Source organism: Danio rerio, chromosome 24 (assembly GCF_049306965.1).
Source record: "Danio rerio strain Tuebingen ecotype United States chromosome 24, GRCz12tu, whole genome shotgun sequence".
Lineage (NCBI taxonomy): Eukaryota > Metazoa > Chordata > Actinopteri > Cypriniformes > Danionidae > Danio > Danio rerio.
In genome coordinates this window covers 3,720,001-3,740,000 of record NC_133199.1, presented here as the reverse complement: position 1 = coordinate 3,740,000, position 20,000 = coordinate 3,720,001, and the positions used below count along the sequence as shown (strand labels likewise).

Genomic DNA, 20,000 nt, shown 5'->3' with positions numbered 1-20,000 from the left:
ACACACAAAAAAAGTTTTGTTTAAGGGGGTGTCATTATGCGCCTGATTACTCCGTGACGACAGACTGGATGAGGGAGAGTTATGATGGGTGTTATTATTGTTCAGAGGCAGTAAGGTATGCAGAGATGATTGAGTGGAGTGGATGTTTAATTAAGTTGATGAGTGCTTTAATTGAAGCCATAAATGGCATGGTTGTGAATATGATCCGTCATATTGCATTTTGAGTTTTATGTAGATGAACACATTACTTTAATGGGCCGGCGTTTTACAGCGCTGGAGGGGGGTTTTGGGACGGAGCGATAGAGATGGAGGGTCTTCCCTGTTCACTTCTACAGCAGCCAGATGGAAAAGAATTAAAAGACGCTTCTAATTCACGGCACTGCCTCCTGGGGAAATGAATATTGCAAGGCCGGGTCGTTTCTGTTTTTGCCAGAAACGGAGAGAGAGAGAGAATAGAAAATAATTTAGTCTGGATGAGCAGGAGATCCCACAAGCAGATTGAAGCTCAGGTAAACGGATCCATTCTATTCTTAAAGAGTGAGTGACCCGTGTTAATGGACTGCTGGAAAAGCTGAAACTGTAATGGCTTATTAGACATGAATAGAGACGAGCCGAGAGAGAAGGAGAGGAGCCCGCAATCATTACCGGCATTATAAAAAGACATTAATTAAGCCAAAGAACAATGGTGTAAAAATGAGCCGTTTAATATTGGTAAATGATTGCGCTTTTCACCGATTCATTAGATTACAGTCTGAGGTTAAAAACAAAATGTGTCTTCTGTCTGGTGAGATTCTGCATTATCAAGTTAGCCTCCGTCTGTCTGTCTACAGAAAATGTGTCTGTATGTCAATCAATCCATTCATCCAATCTCTGGAAAAATTAATAAGACTTTCAAAGGCAATAATAATAACTTCAGAGCATTAATATATGGACAAAATATATATGAATATTGGTTTATTTAAAAAAAAAAAAACATAAATGGACATTTTACTGAAAACAATACCAAAACATTTTTTATAAAAGATCCCATGTTGCATTTGTGAGTAATTAAGTAGGGAAGTAAGGAAGGAAAAGAGAGTAGGTAGGATGGAAACTGAAGGAAGGAAGGATGAAAGGAAACGGGAGTAATGTAGATGGAAAAGGACAGAATATGGAAATGGAAGGAAGTAGGAAAATAGAGAAAATGAAAAAGAAAGGAAGTAAGATAGAAAAGGAAGAAAAAGTAAAAGTGAAAACTAAGGAAGGAAAAGAGGAAGGAAGATAGAACAGGAACTAAGATGGGAAAGGAAGATAAAAAAGGAAATGAGTTGGAAAAAGAAGAAAGAAAGATGGAGAAGAAGGAAGGAAGGAAAAAAAGATGGAGATGAAAGATGAAGATAGTAAGGAAGGAAGCTGGAAACGGAAGTAGGATGGAAGTGGAAGATGGAAAAGAAAGGAAAATTGAAGTCTAAGATTGAAGGAAGGAAGGAAAAGAGGAAAGAAGATAGAATAGGAAGGAATATAGAAAGGGAAGGAAAGAAAGTTGGAAAGATGAGAAAGAAAGAAAGAAAGAAAGAAAGAAAGAAAGAAAGAAAGAAAGAAAGAAAGAAAGAAAGAAAGAAAGAAAGAAAGAAAGAAAGAAAGAAAGAAAGAAAAGGAAGGATGATGGAAAAGGTAGAAAGGAAGGAAGGAATGAAGGAAGATGGAAACTGAAGTAAGATGGAAAAGGAAAGAAGAAGGGAAAGAAAGCATAAGTAAAATGGAAAGGGAAGGAATGAAGGTAAGTAAGATGGAAAAGGAAGGAAGGAAGATGGAAAAGGAAGGAAGGAAGATGGAAAAGGAAGGAAGGAAGATAAATACCTCAGTTTACATTTGGTGAAAAGTAAAATATGTTAGTCCGGGAACTTTTTTTTTAATTTGTTTTTTTGTTTTGTTTTTTTGCAGTTTCAGATCACAAATCCACTAGGGGGCACTGTCTACATTTTTGTGTACCAGAATTGCGTTACTCCAATTCACATCCCTCTTGTACACGTCCTGAACACAGATCAGCTAGACCAAGTGTTTTGAAAAGCAAACATAAGAGCAAAGTGCACTGCGACCAATCTGTTTTGTAAACTTGAGTGCTCTGCATTACAAGTACAACACCGTACAAAAGAACTACAGAGCAAACTGAACACTCATGGAGATAGATCGGTGATGCAAATGTTTTACTTTAAAATCATAGACACCGTTAAGCTGTTTTGTTTTGTGGTATTTATTTGGTGCTGTGCAACAAGCCTTTGTTCATCAATAATAAGTCTCTGTAAATATCATTAGTGTTAAAAGCAACAAAAGTTGTTGGCATCATACTGCCCCATAGCATTCATTTAACCTAGAAACTGCTGTCAAACGTATGTACAGTCACATTTTACATGATGAGATCAGAGTTTTGCTAACCCATCTATACTCTTCACAGGTGGAATGTGCTCGGTCTGCAGGGGGCGCTGCTCAGCCATTTTGTGGAGCCGGTATATCTGTACAGCCTGACAGTGGGCAGCCTGAGACACACAGGACACTTCTCAAGGATGATGAACCACAGGATGGAGAAAGCCGGCCCTCTGCCCACTTGTTACCGTCGTAACCAGCCATTACTCAGTGGTATTTACCTTTCTTTATTAACGAAATGTTTCATAGAGTCCATAGTGTGTTTCGTTGCTAGTGTAATTAGTCTCACTTGCACCAGTCAGAGTGAGATTTGAACCAGCGCTAAACAGTATGTGCAGTAGGGCTGCGCAATATAAGCAAAAAAACCTGACATTTCGTTTTTCTGGGATATTTATGAGCAATATCACACGAGTGCGATATGGCTGTATATCAGCACTAGTGAGAGGTGTGTTGGCTTGAGGCCACAGGCTGAGTGCCTTAGTGTCTCACCAGTTACAATATACAGCCATATTGCGCTGCTACGAGTGTGATATTGTGTTTATACAACAGTTAAATGGCATAGCCGTGTATATAAAAAAGAAAATCAAACACAGAGTCTCAAAAACTCTTTTGTCTGAGGAACTACTTTCTTCCGCCAATCATACATCTGTAGCTGACATCAGAACAGCAAAAACCCTTGCTAATTCAATGACATCACTTTAGAGCCAGTATTAGAATGATTCTCTAGCGTAATGTCTAAAGTGATGACAAAACAGGTGATTTTGCTCACATTTTATGATTTTAAGGCTGAACGGCATCAGTCTACATACATCTCCCGGTATTTCTCTGTTGCAATCGCAATATCACAATAACTAACCCTAAAAAGCTAAAGCTAAGCAAACACTAGCAGATTACTATGGTATAAATACAGCACTACTACATACAAAAGAGAGAGAGCCACTTAGAATGTCACCTACCTGTTTAATAATTATTTGATCAGCTGTAGTTTGAAATTTATGCTGAGTTTTTCTCCTCAAGGACTTATTATGCTGTCTATGACGCCATCTTGTGGCAGAATGTCATCAGTCAGTTTCTTTGCTCTACTGATGGCAGCCAATGTGCTAAAAAAATTATAAAATTATATATATATATATATATATATATATATATATATATATATATATATATATATATATATATATATATATATATATATATAATAATTGCATAGTGGCAATCTAAACAACCACATTATTAAGTAAAAAGGCCTCAAAAGTGCATTATGTTGTCCAACATCTGCAATATTTGTCAAACTGTAGTAAGCTTATTCCTCTGCTTGTCATGGGGGCAAAGTAATACACATAGGGTAAAGAGGCTGTACAAATGCTGAAATTGCAGAATATTGCATGGCTATCAGCCAATCAGATTTGAGAACCAGGCAGAACTATTGTATAAACTCCAATATGAGCGTAGTTAGACAAGATTGCTATTTGGAGAGAATTCCTACTTTTATATTAATTGGAATAATTTGTAGTTGTACTGTTAATTGCTAAATAAACAAAGTATTTCGCTGTGAGAATTTTGCTGCTTTAACAGAAGCCAAATGGTAAAAAAATGTGTAAACCTCGCTCTCTTGACCATTGAGTTATGCATTAGCATTTCCCAATTGATACTGTTCGAATACTGCTCCGATTGGTGCAAGTATCCCTAATAACACCACACTACCTGACATTTCTGTTCAGTGAGCTGTTGTCTAAGCAAAGTCAGACTTTACTGTCTTAATGAAATGATTGAAAATCAAGGCATGATATATTATAATATTATATATATATATATATATATATATATATACACACACACACATTATAATATATATATATATATATATATATATATATATATATATATATATATATATATATATATATATATATATAATATATATATATATATATTATATATATATATATTATAATGTATTATATATATATATTATATTATATATATATATATATATAAGCAACTTCTACCAAAACTAACATTTTTTATTTGTTGTATCTAAGATTTGTATAGACAACAAGAATTGTGTCAGGTAGTGTAGCGACTCCAAGGTTGTGGGTTTAATTCCAGGGAACACCCAATTAAAAACCATGTAAAGCTTGAATGCTCTGTTAAACCTCTGACCAATGCACTAGCAGACGTGACCTTAAGCACACAGAGGACACTCCGTCTCACTCTGTCACTTTGTTATACTGCTCTCCTGAGCGTAAGTATGGCAGACGCAGTGCTCTATTGGATCTACCCATCCTCCAAATCAATCTCATCAAACACCTTATCACTGGGACAGAAGAGGAGAGAGATTCATTCAGTCTTCCTCTCACGCCCAGTGGGCTACACGTCTCCACCACAGCCCCTTTCACCCCCATTGATGAGCTTCTCATCCTTTGTCTGGCCTCTCTTGTTGGGGAAAATGGCCTGGTTATTTTAGGCATCGCCATCATAAAGGGTGCAGAGTTCCCAAGAAGCGGCTGAGATCTCTTATCATAAGAAAAGCAAATGACCCCTTCAGTCAGGAAGCTGAAGCGAGGCTGTACACAGTGCTCATACCTGCACAAAACACTCGGATGCTTACATTACAAAAGCCTGTGTCTCAAAAAGAAAAGCATAACATGAAGCTGATTAGCGACGTTCTTGTGTAAAGCACACTGCATGATGGATAGACTATATCGTTAGTGACAGTAAATGAAGACAGCTTAAGGGAAAGTATAAATGACTGGTAATTCCTTCTAACTTTTCCTGCGACTCATTATTTGTTTATTATTAACTCATTATTTTGTCTCACTTAAAGCACAGGGGAGGTCATTAAAATGCATTTTACTATATGCAGGTTGCATTTTTATTATGCAAATTTTAGATTGAAGTTCAAAACAACTGTGTTTACAAATGTATGTATGTAAATGCATGTATAATGAATGTGCTGAATACGAAGGAGCTTAAATACAGTATTATAATTATTATACAGGAGATGGACGCATTCGTTTTTAAAGTAAAATGCTTTTTTTTCTACATCAAGGAGGTCACAACCTCTTTTTTATTGCAATTTTAGAACACAGAACATACAAGAGCAATAACAACATTATATTTACATCCAAACAAATACAATAAAAAATTAAATATAAAATACAATTATTCAAAATACTAAATTTAATTTAAGGCTTTAAAATAATTAATATACAGTTGAAGTCAGAATTATTAGCCCCCTTTTGGTTTTTATTTTCTTTTTTAAATATTTCCCAAATGATGTTTAACAGAGCAATGCAATTTTCACAGTATGTCTGATCATATTTTTTCTTCTGGGGAAAGTCTTATTTGTTTTATTATAGCTTGAATAAAAGCAGTTATTAATTTTTTTAAAAACATTTTTGGGACAAATTATTAGCCCCTTTAAGCTGTTTTTTTTTTTTTTTTTCGTTAATCTACATAACAAACCATCGTTATACAATAACTTGCCTAATTACCCTAACCTGCCTAGTAAACCTTATTAACCTTGTTAAGCCTTTAAATGTCACTTTAAGCTGTATAGAAGTGTCTTGTAAAATATTATTTACAGTCATCATGGCAAAGATAAAATAAATCTGTTATTAGAAATAAGTTTTCAAAACTATTATGTTTAGAAATGTGTTGAAACAATCTTCCCTCCATTAAACAGAAATTGGGGAAAAAAATAAACAAGCGGTCTAATAATTCAGGGGGGCTAATAATTCTGACTTCAACTGTAATTATATATATAAATAATACTGCCCGTTTACATTTATAAATTAAAAATATGCCAAATTTTGAAGCTGTATTCAAAAAATATGATCTGAAATAAGATCTGTACTTGATGAAAGATCTTCTATGAATACCAATGCTATATTCGTACTCTGCTTAACAAAAAAGAACAATACTTATAAATGATGTATATATAAATAAATGAACAATACTTTCTTCTTTATTGTTACAGAAAGCACATCTCAAACGATGAAAAGTTTTAAATGATTCCTTTCTAATTGTATTTGTTATACAAAAACGTCTGGAAATCTTACAAGTCTCGTTCCAGTTAACATCTTGAAATAGTGATCTCCAATGACCAATAGCTGAAGAAACATTGACAATCCGGTAAATCATTCTAAGATAATTATAATTACATTTTTTTTCTTTTATATTTATATCTTCCAATTTAAGAATAAAATGGCACCATGTTGAGATAGCAAACATGATAGTCTCAACCATGTATGTTAAGTTTATAAGACTGCAGTGTTACTTTAGCTTCAAGCAGTCTTTTAAGCTACAGTGTAAGCAGCATTATGTCATGAAAGTAGCATTTGATGGTGGGCCTGATCTGAAGCTCCAGCAGTATGTGAAAATCTTTTTGTATTGAATCCATGGATCTATAATTTGAGAAACAAAAGGTACAAAGAAAAGGCAATCTATTTTATCAGGCAGGAGCAACGAGGGCAGTAGTTCTAGGAACTATACTCTCATTCTGATGTAATTATCAAGGGAATTTGCTGCAGCACCACGGCTGCACACATCAAGTGGTCATGCTAGAAATGACCTAGCTGATAACTATGCTCAGGTGCTGTGTAATATCATTGTTCCTGCTGCAGCCATGGTACAGCAGAAAAGTCTATTACACAGGAATGAGTATATATAGTTCCTATATATTTCTAGGAATATAGTTCCTAAACATATCAGCCGTGAAAATGACAACTTAAAATTTTCCGTCAGTCTCAGTACATGATTTAACTTCAGAAGAGTCCAGCTTTAAATAGGAAAATTTTCAAAACTCTTTGGGTCACTTTTGACCGTGATGCTAGTCCGATTCAATTGTCTATGCCAGGGGTTCCCAAACTCATCAGCTCATGACCCCCAAAATAACAATTCCAGTGACTCTTGATCCCCAGTATCCTTGGAGGTGGTTATAATCATTCAAACATTGCACGCAATGGTGCACACACGCCAGTAGGAACTATATAAACAAGCTTATTGGCAGTCTAACAACCATATGATTTTATAGTTATTATTATTTTGTTTAATATTAACCAATGTTTACAGCACATGTTTACAGCACATGACTATTCTTGATTTAAACAATCTATGGAGACTTGGACATTGTCCTCTATGTTTAATCATTGCCTTAATTTTTAATGTACGTGAGTGTCGAAAAGGTATCAGAGTCTTACATTGAGCTGTAAAATCAATCTGCTGAAACTGACACTATTGCTGTTTCATTAATCTAGCATAATAACCCCAGGGGTCACAATCCAATAGAAAAAGAATTATAGGCTGATTTTTATTTGCATGTTGTTTATGTAAGGTTTTTTTTTGGCAGCAGGTATGAATAAAACATGGTAATTCTAATAGTGTAATAACATATATTATATTTTGGTAAATCAATAAGTGACCCCCCATTATTGTCTTGCGACACCCCCGGGGGTGCCGACCCCCACTTCAGGGACCACTGATCTATGCTTAGCTAAGATAAAGTGTGCCGGTTGAGATTGGCTGATGGGATTAAAATAATGGTTCAACTTAATTGTTTAGAGTTGTAAAATTTTCCAAAATAAAACTTGAATGTTCCAAAGCAGTTCCGTTCTAAAAAGTCCATTCCTATGCATTAATTCTTCAAACGGGTTAACCCAGGGGTGGTAAAAGTCCTTGAAGGCAGATGTCCTGCAAAGTTTTGCTCTAACACTAATCAAACACACTCAACGTGCTAAGCAGTATCTTTAAGATCACTAGAGAGCTCTAGGCAGGTGTGTTTGATTCGTGGTTGGCGGTAAACTTCGCAGGACACCGGCCCTCCAGGACTACGTTTGTCCACCCCTGGGTTAACCCTTGATAAGAGGGTGCAAGTGACCAAATGAAGCATCATGCTGTGTAATAAATTAGACATGCTAAAGAATCATGGGACCAAAAAATGTCCATCAATTTAACTTTTGTAATCCTTCATTGTGACGGACCATTTGAAGGGCCACTATGGCAGCCATAATCGATCTCTCTCCAGAGTGACCTTTAGAGGCTGACGCATCCCATTTGTAACACGCCACAATTAAGACAACTAGCTTAAGCAGTAAGATGGAGTTTGTTTACCAACTACTGTAGCTAGTCAGTTGAGCTGGTTTGGTTTACCTGCATCTCCACCAATAAGATCTGACCAGCATAAACCAGAATGCAATAGTGGTGAAGGTGTCATAACTAGATGGTAAATGTCCCACTGCAAAACTCTTGCAGGATTTACCCAAACCTACACTTTGTTAGCAGAAATGGGATTATAAGACATCACTGCGAATGTCCTTCAAATATGGGTCGTACACTGATAGCACTTTATCTCTTTTAGTAGATACAAAGTGGCACTTAAGAGTAGCTGTATGTCAAATACAGCATCTTGCCTAAAATACTCGGCATGATGGATAGACGACAACATTGTGACTGACAGTAAATGATGAAGCCCGCTCCAGGTAAAATACAAATTAAATGCTCTATTACAGACGTATAGGGATAAACGGAATGAGGAGTATGAAATGACACTGTGAATAAGTGAGCGAGGCTTTGAGAAAGAAGCTGCGTTACGCCATAAAAGGATATGCACATTATTAGAGCAGACAATTTACTGCACCTGCAAAGAGAATCTGAGATTTGCTGGGGGATTAAAGGAATATTTTATCCCAAAAATGAAAATGCTGCCATCATTTACTAAACAAATGTGACTTTCTATCTAACGTGAAACTAAAGAGATATTATAGGTATTCTATGATAGGAGCTCCAGCAAATATTAGCTAAAATTGAACATTTTTCCTCCAACAGAATTATCGGTAACACTTTACAATAAGGTTCATTAGTTAATGCATTTACTAACATGAACTAATCATGAACAACACTTGTACAGTATTTATGAATCATAATTAAACATTTACTAATGTATTATTGACATCCAAGTCCATGCTTTTTTCCATTAGTTAATGCACCATGAGTTAACACGAACTAACAATGAACTACTGTATTTTCATTAACTAACGTTAACTAACATGAACAAATACAGTAGTAAATGTATTATTATTCATTGTTTGTTCATGTTAGTAAATGCATTAATTAATATTAATTAATGAACCTTATTGTAAAGTGTGACCGAATTATCATATGCAAAATATACTTAAAGAGCCCCTATTATGGGTTTTTGAAAATGACCCTCCATGCAGTGTGTAACAGCTCTAAGTGAAGTGAATCTGAAAGTGTGTCGTATTTAAAATGATTAATTCATCTATAAAAGAGTCGACTCAGCGTGGATTAAATAGATTGTCAGGGTAATGAATCTTTAGCCTTGTCGGTGTGACGTCAATACAGCCTCAAGCCCCGCCCATTTGTTGCACATGTAGACTCTGGCAAATTTAAACCCCCGGCCCCGCCCACAAACACTGTAGAAAGAAAAAGAAGACAAACACTGCAGCAGATCAGGGTTGAATCATGTCACGAAGACGCTGCGCTCTGAAGTGTGAGGGGAAGGTTAGTGTTATTTTCTGTACCCAAAGATGAGGCTGTGAAGAGTCGGTGCTTGAAGTTTATATTTGCAAAAGTACCTCAGCATTATAGCCCCTGCCTTGTGCTGCGTTCCCGCCATTTTTCTGACGAGTGCTTCAGCAATCTACACACCTACAATGGGGCATTCGTCAGCTGTTTGTTAAAGGAAGGATCAGAAAAGACTATTGATGTATGACACTTTGTCAGAGCTTGACAGGAACTTTATCAGTACACAGTTCATGGATCAGTTTCTTCCTCCAGTTCACGAGTGTAAGTAAGTGTGATTAAAACGGTTGCCTCCTTGTTTTCTCTAGCTTGCAAAAAATGTTTTTAATTGTGTTATTGTTCTTGTAATCGCTTCACACGGCTTGTACTGTATCTGGTTAACTCTTTAAATTCTCATATTGTGTCTAAAGCCACTTTGAAAACACAACGCTTGCTGTTTGTTTGAATACTGCTCAGATTGGTGCAAGTATCCATAATTACACCACACTACCTAACAAAAGCCTTGTCGTCGATTCCAGATGTAAGAGCAACAAATAATAACAAGCTAATAATTAATAATAACAAGTTGCTTTGTTTACGGATTTAAACATGTCTGTGATCTCACGATCCTCTGCCGTTTCGTGCTAAATGCAGCCAACCAATCGCAACAGACTGTGTCATCTGACCAATCAAAGCAGATTAGCATTGCTCTAAGGAGGGGTTTGGGAACAAATAAATCGCTGAACAAATCATATGGGATTCGTTGGGATAATTAGGTAAAAATAAGTGCATATTATAAGAAAATAAAAGTGTTATTTGACCTTGCATGCATATCAGCCTGTTGTTGAAGACCCCCAAAACCAAAATATGACCCTTTTTTTGATGCATAATAGGGGCTTTTTACTAAACACTCTCTGCATATCCTACAACAGGCTATACCAGGGGTGGGCAAACTCGGTCCTGGAGGGCCGGTGTCCTGCATAGTTTAGCTGCAGCACTAATCAAACACACCCGAACAAGCTAATCAGTGTCTTCAAGATCACTAGAAACCTATAAGCAGGTGTGTTTGATTACAGTTGGAGCTAAACTGTGTAGGACACTGGCCCTCCAGGACCGAGTTTGCCCATCACTGGGCTATACTGTATCTAGCATGGACAAGTCAGCAGCTCAGTTCATGGGCATGCCATAATACTCTCCACTTTAAGAAAGAAAGAATACCGTGCTAATTGGTGTAGCGATGCAGCAACGATTGAAGAGCCCGAGAGATCCTTTGTGCCTGGAACCAGTGTTTACCGCAAAGATAGCAAAGACGACACACAGACATGCTCGCCTGCTAATGAAACACTTCAGCAATAATCACATGCTAAATAGAACCTCCCTCGAGTGCTCTTTCTTTCCCACCAAGTCTCCCTATCTTTTCTTGCACACACAGGCCTGAGCAACAGTGACTGCAGGCAGCAGGGGAAGTCTGTGTGTTACAGTGTCAATTGGACGGCAGGTGACGCTCAAATGGAGGTGCTCAACGCGTCTACTGGGAAGAGGAGGGACTCCGGGGCTCCGTCCAGACTTTGCAAGCATGCACTTTTTGCACGTTGGGTCAGACTTTATCGCAAGGTGAGCTCACTTTTGGATAGAACGAATCTGTTTGTTCAACACTATACACATTCTTTTACGATCTTGTTCACATGTTTGATCTTGATTGTTAACAAAAAATCGAAGGTAACAAGGGAGGAGGTCTTTGTTCTTTTAAGGCACAGATGTCAAACTCAGTTTCTCTCCAGTGTCTACTCTCCAGTGTATTCATGTGGCTAGTGTTGTTTTTTTTGGATGTTGTTCTCCTGTCTGTTTTATTGTCGTAGATTAGACATGAATCAAGTGGGAAGAAATTGCGCATCATAGAAGGTAGAGTTCCAGAACACATCCACTGACTGCGTAGTCATCAAGGACTCAAAGCTATTTAGGAGCCAAAACAAACTTTCCCAAAAGTTTCCATTGGTGACCTGATTCAAACTCATGAAACACTCAAAAAGAACTTCATTATGGCAGGATTTTGTTCAAAATCACATCATTTCAGTTCTGCAATTTCATTTGAAGTACACCGGGGCCTTTAAGGTGAGAATCACCTGTAATGTTCATGACATTGAAACCCACTTTTGACGCTCACTGAAACTTAGCAGGGGTGAGGCAGTGGCGTAGTAGGTAGTGCTGCCGCCTCACAGCAAGAAGGTCCCTGGGTCGCTGGTTCAAACCTCGGCTCAGTTGGCGTTTCTGTGTGGAGTTTGCATGTTCTCCCTGCCTTCACGTGGGTTTCCCCCACAGTCCAAAGACATGTGGTACAGGTGAACTGGGTGGGCTAAATTGTCCGTAGCATATGAGTGTGTGTGTGTGTGGATGTTTCCCAGAGATGGGTTGCGGCTGGAAGGACATCCGCTGCGTGAAAACTTGCTGGATAAGTTGGCGGTTCATTCCGCTGTGGTGACCCCAGATTAATAAAGGGACTAAGCCGACAAGAAAATAAATGAATGAATGAAACTTAGCAGGGCCTTAAAAAAACCTTGGAAAAATCATGATGGTTGGAGCCAATTGTCCATCACACAAGTCTATGTGCCAGCTAGGCAATTGGTAAGGATTGGGGCAATTTTGGGGCATCGTTAAGAGCCTGATATACCTGTAACAGAGCTTTAGATCTGACTGAAAAGATGCCATTTTAAAACAAAGACCGTCCAAAACCTAGTTTGTATTTAATCGATTATTTTAAAAAGCTCTCCAAAAGCACCAAAACATTGGTCTATTGTGATTACTCAATCAATGGACGTGTTCTGGAACTTATTTAAGGTGCTTCATGTCTGATATCCACAGAGGCCACCAGACAGACAGGAGCACAATATCCATAAACAACAACCCTAGCCACATGAATACAGTGAGGAGTCGAGTAGCCGAGCCGGTATGCACCTGTACAATAGCTCACAAATTAATTTTGGGGTCACACACCGGACGAGAAGCTGGGGTTGTTGAAGTGTTGAAACCGACATAGCATCACCCAGCCATTTAAAACTGCTCCTGTCCTTAAAGAACAAAAAAAAAAGCTTGTTTGAAGTATGCCAAGCCTATAGAGTTGCTTTACAAGATGTTCGAGGAGACTTGAGAAGGCTGAAAACCAGAACCTTTTTGTTACCAGCTCTCATCCCTCCCAGGTCACTGTAGCAAACTAGGATGAGCACTCTGTTTTTATTAACCACAACAGACAGCTCCATTTGTTATGAGAAGAACAAAAAAAAAAGTCTTGGGCAAAATTAGACCCTCATCATGTAAATGTATGGGAGAGATGCCGGCTGCTCTACCAAATGCTGGCAGTTAAAGTCTAATGACTGTGGAAATGGTAATCATCTTGAAAAGCACTTGAGCGGCCTCCCATGGCAAACGCTCAGCGCTCGCAGTCAGGGACGCAAGAGCACACACGCTAATCTCCAAAGAAACTTTTCTTTTCTCCGAGCCCCTTCATTCGCCGCGCCCCCTTTTTGCTCGCACTGTTTTTTATTCTTGTGTGTGAGTGTGCGGCAAAGAAATGCACAAAAGCATGGAGAATGTTCAATTGCTTGTGAAATTTAAATGGAGAGATTACACAGCTGCTCAAACGCCACGTTTGTGCCGGCTCATTCGTTTTGTTTTGCACTCTCACCATCTCCTCTGTCTGTCTCATCCCTCGTTCCTTCATTCTTTTTTCTCTCCGTAGCTGGTGGTCCGTGGGGCGAGTGGTACACTGCTGTACTGCGAAGCGAAGCAGGCGGCCGGCACCTACCAGACTGTGAAGCTGCAGTGGTTGAAGGGTCTACAGGAAGCAGGTTTAGGGACCTGGGTCAGAAAACCTCCCGAGCAGGAAACCTTCACTCTGACTGTATGAATGGAGGCCTGACCTGGTCTTTGTCATCCCCTCTTCGCCAAAACCACCTTCACCTGCCAACCAGTTGCCACAGAAGATCTTTCTCACTGCTGAAGTCAACACCATCCCACTGCCGACAAAAAAAGCTCCATGAGAAGATGACAAAAGTTGAGGCTAAAGAGTAAACCTTGTTCTGTCAAAATCTTGCAAAATTTGGATGTTTCCAGTAAGTCATAGGTCTCAAACTCGATTCCTCGAGTTTATAGTCTATTATAGTCTCTATTAGCTGTATCTTGGGGACCATTCGGGGACCAAAGTTGATTCCTGGAGAGCTCTGCACAGTTTTGCTCCAATTAGGGTTGTAACGGTATGAATTTTTTAAGGTATAAAAATCTTCTAAAAGAATACCACGGTTTGACGGTTTCGCGGTATACGGTATGTTACAAATGTTACAAAATAATAGAACAGTGAAGCAAATTTGACTTTTTCCAAATAATATATTTTCAGTTACTATAAACAACACCACTTACAATGAACAAATAAGAAAATAATAAATAATGTGTCAAAGTCCAAATAAAGTCCAAATAAACATGGTGCAAATCCTCAGTAAAAAAAAATAGATATAAATATTTACTATACTATAAAAAGTTACATAACGAAACTAGATTCAATATGGAACATTCTTATGTTTTATGTGCCAGCATGGATATGGTTGTCTGTGGATATGGATTTGGATATGGTTGTCTGCAATGCAGACAAACAGCTGCACCTTCATTTGCGTCTTTTGAAAACAGCAAGAGCAGCAGTTCGTCTTTGCTGTGTCACTGTTTTGTCATGTTTCTGTGCTGCTGTGCATGCAAAAGTACTTAGTATGAGAATTATTTCATGCTAAACTTTTTTTTTTTTGCGTTTTATTTATCTCTCATTCCGTGTTGTTCAAAAAGCTCGTTGTTGGTCCACAAACAAAAGCAAAACCTATGCTTATTGGTTGTGATATAGCGAGTTTGAACCAATCTGGGCATGGAGGAGGGACAATGCATCAATGTATCATGTCTGGTTTGTCCGGAGACAAAGTGACGAGCGTTTCTTTGTCAAATCAGCGTTGTCAAATTTTGATGACGTAACCGCACTGATTCCGGAGCCTCTAAAAGTCCACAAATGTTATGTGATAAAGCTGAGATTCTCTTCTTTATGCCAATCTTTGAATTGTATGAATCGGATCAGCGGATCAAAAGTTATTAAACATTTAAGAGCAATACTTATTTTTAGCTGCGGGCGGCTGTCTCTGTCTTTAAGGGTTAAAACCGTTGATATGCAATTGTTCATGGTATGATAATCGTGCACGTTCAAATCGTGGTAGACCGTCATACCGGTATATTGTTACAACCCTAGCTCCAACCCTATCAAACACAGCTAATCCAAATAGTTGGTGTGTTCAAGAGTCATGAACACCTTCATTTGTTGGATCATCTGTATTTGGTCAGGGTTGGAGCAAAACTGTACAGAGCCCTCCAGGAATCGACTTTGGTCCCCAAATGGTCCCCAAGATACAGCTATTTGAGACTACACTTAACAATGTGGTCAAAAGAGTTTTACATATTATAATAGTTAATATAATTTATAGTGCCTGTAATTTACTTACATTTTGTCCGAGTCAAATTTCATACACTGTTCTGCACAAAATGTTGCATTGACTACTGATGTTAGCGTACACTGTTAAATAACTTCAATCATTTTACATTCAAAACCGCTGTATTTTGCATATTTCCTGTTCAATTACAGCATAGGAAGCGAGGGGAGGCAGCACCGAGAGCACCTCACGTCAGATTGAGGCTCGAGCGCGTACCTTTTGCTCATTCAGTGTACGCTACCAATGTAAAGCTTTATTAAAATGTTTTTATACATGAGAAAATATTATTTTATGTCCTCGCTTTCCATACAATAGGGAATGTCTTTCACGTTATTGTTTGTTTAGGGTTAGGATCTGATGTACAGCTGCACTGAAAAGACCTGAGGTGAGGCAGGCGGTAGCTCTGCCGCAATGAAGGGCTGTTTCTCAATATCAAAAACACAAGTACAGACAAGAACGCATGTTGAGAAACAGCCAAGGGGTGCGCGTGAGCTCACGGTTAATCTTGTTTGGGGGTTACTCTTCTACGTAATGTTAGTCAAGTAAGGTTCAAGGAGTCTGTTAGTTTGTTTTGTTCTGACTGCTCTGAAAATTGCGGATACAGTTTATCAGCTCAAACTATTCTCAAAAATAGACTTTCAGTCAAAACGTGAAGTAATAAATAATTGATGACCAATGCTGGTGTTGTGCCGAGAAATGCACCCCCTCTGAAATCTGCATATATTAGCTTATATATATATATATATATAGTGTATTCAGCATTGATCTCCATCAAGTTATAAAAGGGATTGTTCATGTTTTTATTGTAAGAAGTTCATTATATAATGTACAAAATTGTAAAGTTAATCATAAGAAAGAAGTCATTCATTCATTTTCTTTTCGGCTTAGTCCTTTTATTAATCAGGTCGCCACAGCGAAATGAACCGCCAACTTATCCAGCATTTGTTTTACGCAGTGGATGCCCTTCCAGCCGCAACCCCACACTGGGAAACATCCATGCACACTCATTCACTATGGACAATTTAGCTTCAATGACCAAACATGACGCTTCAAATACTTTTTTTTTCTATTTATTTATTAAAATAAATGGTGACTTTAAAATAATACAGTTTGGTTTTTGGCCATTTTTAAGACCGTTTTGGCACCCTGGATTACTCTATATTTTATTTTACATTTATTTGTAAACCTAGTGCGTTTTAAAATGCGTTTCACATATTGTTCTTGCTTTATCCGTCAAAATAATCATATTAATACGCTTCAATCAATGATGAATTTTCATTATTATTATTTTTTTAATATACACCGAGGATGCTAATGAATGGGGTGCATTTTACGGCAGAGGTGCAATTCTCGGCACAACACACCTGTTGCAATCTGGGGGTGCAGTTTACGGCACGGGTGCAATTCTCGGCACAACACCGGAGCTAAAGGCCTTGCTTCAAATGACAGGAAAGAAAATAGCGCGAGCAGTTCAGTAATTCAAGTAATTTCAAGACTTCATTTACAAGCAAAGGTAAGACCCGTGTTCAAGCACTGTGTGTGTATGAGAGAGCGCGCGCGCACACGCCGTTGTGCTGTGTGGCTTGTTATTGTCAGCAGCGTCCACCTTGGTGTTTGAGAGGCATAGTGAACCGCACATTTTACATTCTTTCTTGGCCCACTAAATAAATGATATGTGTATAAAAAGGATGCTGATGTGAGATATAAAACACAATCGGTAGATGGCAATTATATTGTGTGCATATATGAAAATCTGACTCTGAAAGTCACATACCTTGCAGCACATCACTGGTTTAGTTTGCAGGGAAACAATGAGATTTTTGACAAAACAAGGTTTACCAGCAACGACAAGAGGTAATGTGACATGAGATTGAGGTCGAGTTGGTTTTATATTCGCACATTCGTATATTTTAACAGTCCCTATATTGTTTATCACGTCTGAAATGGCGTGTAAAAAAATACTTCAAAACAACATTAGCACTATTTAATGGGCTACATGCACAGCTTTTCAGCCAATGGAGAACTTCCGGTGAAAGGTTTATGCGACAATTATATAATTTAACAAGGTTGCTTTTACAGCATCGTTGTTGTAATTTAATTAAATTATAATCAGTAAAAAGATTTAAGCATCCATTTGGTTGTTAAAGTGTAAAAAGAGACAAAAATCCGTTTAAATCCAGGCGTAGTCGCTAGCGCAAAAACCCCATTAAAATACTGAAATTAAATTAATTTCCTTATTTAAAAGACATGGCGGGGAAAACTATCATTTAATGCAGTGCTTCTTGTTTGGTCTGATACACACTTTATATTGTATCTCAGCCAGGCAGTAAGATCGCTGTTTTTTTAGAGATGTCAGATCTTGCATAGATGCATATATCTATATGTATATAGCTATGTTGGGGCTGGCTGACAAATTAAAAGTCCGTGTGCATATACCCCATTGACTAAACAATGTTGTACTTTAATATTCATTGGCTGCTAATATGATTTCCCTATTCAGAATTTGCAAAAAAATACTTTTATGAAATTATATTATTAAGGAGAAAGTCAGAATGTGTGAACATAAAGCCAACTTCGCCTCAATAGAAATGGGGACTTTTACTAAACACAGCAGAAGATGGAAAGATGGTCACCTCTCTATCTCTCTCTTTCTCTCCTGTAACTGTCATTCAGACGTGTGTATGTGTGTGTTAACCTTCGCCAAAGTGAAAGGCAGTCGCCGTCTTGTCATTATCTGCCCGTTTCCGGATGGCCTGCCCCTGAAGAGCTCCGACACGCTGTCCAATTAGAGGTCCTGTCAGAGTGATGCGGCCCTCATTTTCCTCTCTCCCTCTCTCTATTTCACTCTAGCTTCAAAATAAGGGACGAAAAAACAGTAGGGTTTGACATTGCAAAGACAGGTTAATTCAGCTCCGTTTTTTCGTGTGGTAATGGTGACATGCTAATGTAAATGGTGCCATTACGACACCCCGGGTCTCGACTTTTAATGCCCCAATCCGGCTCGCAGGTGACGCTTCATCTCTGCTCTTTGTGTCTTCACACACGGTGTAAAGGGTTCAGAGAGCTAAAGAGAGGGGAAACGTCGCCGGTTTGACGCACACACAAAAGACAACTAGTGGAAGTAGAGATCCGTGATTATGGAGTAATTTGCACCTAATGGATTAATTTACAAACCGAGCACATTATAAATTGCCCCCCGATCCCAAACGCATGCCACTTTACCTGAGGTTTAACCAATGATTGAGACCATTTCAGTGTGGTTCATGAACATTTCCTGCTTATCAAACTATTTCATAACTGTCACAAGAGGCTATTCAATCAAAATGTAATGTTAAATCAGCTCTTATAACATTATTCATTAATATGTGGCTCTTTTTGGATTCTTGGAAGCTACAGAAAATAAAAATGTCAGACAGGAAATACACTGGGACCATTGTTTTGGTTTTGCATCCCTCAAAATGGTCTGATAATATCATTCGCAGCTACAACAGTGGCGGTTCTATACCAGAGTAACTTGGGGTCCACTTGTAGGGGCCACACTTTAACATGCATCACAAACTACTTAATTATTCAAAGTAATTTTTCATGCATCTTTATAAACAAGCTAATTAAAAATCAAAGCAATCTTTCATGTTCATTTATTTTATAAGTAACTTTGTATTGTAGTGGGATAACACATTTTTAACCCTCAAGTAGATCGAGGCACATTTTTGCACCTGTAAACTTAAACAGATGCAGTTAAAGTCATTTCATTTCACCTCCCGTTAATTTAAAATGATGTTTCCCATAAGTGATCTTTAACAAACCAAGGATATTTTCACAGTATTATATATAAAACACAAATTATTATTCTGGAATCATAATAAGTCTTATTTCTTATAGTTTCTTATAGTTTTTTTTTTTTTTTTTTTTTAAGCCGTTGAAAAAAGATTTTTAAAAAATTAAGGTCAGTGATAGGGTTGGGTCACAGACATCACAATGCTGAGCCAGCATTGCAATCCTCCGTTCCACCCCTGTTGCAGCAGCAATGCGTCTTAAGGCTCCTACACACCGGGACGCTTTTCGTTTGCGTTTATCGTCAGCGTTTTACGAGACATTTTTCCTTATTCAAACCCAAGCGATTTTTCACAGGCGTCAAGCAGATAAGTATGCAAAATCACTCCTTGACGTTAGATGGCACTACACAAGCTTCTGACACCTGCTTATAACACAGAAGAAGAGGAGGAGAGGAAGTTCACATGCGTGTTGTTAAAGTTACTGGTGACTCGAACAAGCATGGATGGTTCAAGCAGCAGCTCCAGCTCTAGCGATGAAGAAATGACTATTGTTCACAGAGCAATAATCAGCTAAACGTTCATATCGCCTCTGGGCATCTTCTTCAATGTGCGCTTGCTTGAGCGCCTCCAAGTGCTGTTTACTGTAATTTCAGCAGCTCCGGGCACGTGAACAAAAGTGCTGATCTGATTGGTGGAGAAGGTTTTAACGCAGCGCGTCAAAAGAAATAAACGAGCATGAGGTGTTTTTTTTTTTAAATGACGATTTTGCGCCTGCCGTTTTGCTCGT

The 20,000-nt window shown here is 38.1% G+C and overlaps 1 protein-coding gene and 1 long non-coding RNA gene across 11 annotated transcripts in view; both read left to right on the top strand.

The window, feature by feature from the left end:
- The window catches only part of adarb2 (adenosine deaminase RNA specific B2 (inactive)), a 597,874-nt gene extending 582,142 nt beyond the window's left edge, over positions 1-15,732 (top strand). For 9 of the 10 annotated variants that reach the window (XM_073941371.1, XM_073941369.1, XM_073941375.1 and 6 more), the window contains 3 exons: positions 2,435-2,616; positions 11,360-11,541; positions 13,661-14,440. In XM_073941371.1, the coding sequence (XP_073797472.1) occupies positions 2,435-2,616; positions 11,360-11,541; positions 13,661-13,828 (532 nt within the window). In that variant the 3' untranslated portion in view covers positions 13,829-14,440. Of the gene's footprint in view, positions 1-2,434; positions 2,617-11,359; positions 11,542-13,660; positions 14,441-15,589 lie in introns of those variants that run through there. The other variant, XR_012399654.1, reaches the window with a different exon arrangement.
- A 1,089-nt stretch (positions 15,733-16,821) lies between these two features.
- Positions 16,822-20,000, top strand: part of LOC141380804 (uncharacterized) — a 5,457-nt gene continuing 2,278 nt past the window's right edge. The window contains exons 1-2 of the long non-coding RNA XR_012399661.1: positions 16,822-19,568; positions 19,727-20,000. The exon at positions 19,727-20,000 is cut by the window's right edge and continues 643 nt beyond it. This is a non-coding gene — a long non-coding RNA (uncharacterized lncRNA). The remainder of the gene's footprint in view (positions 19,569-19,726) is intronic.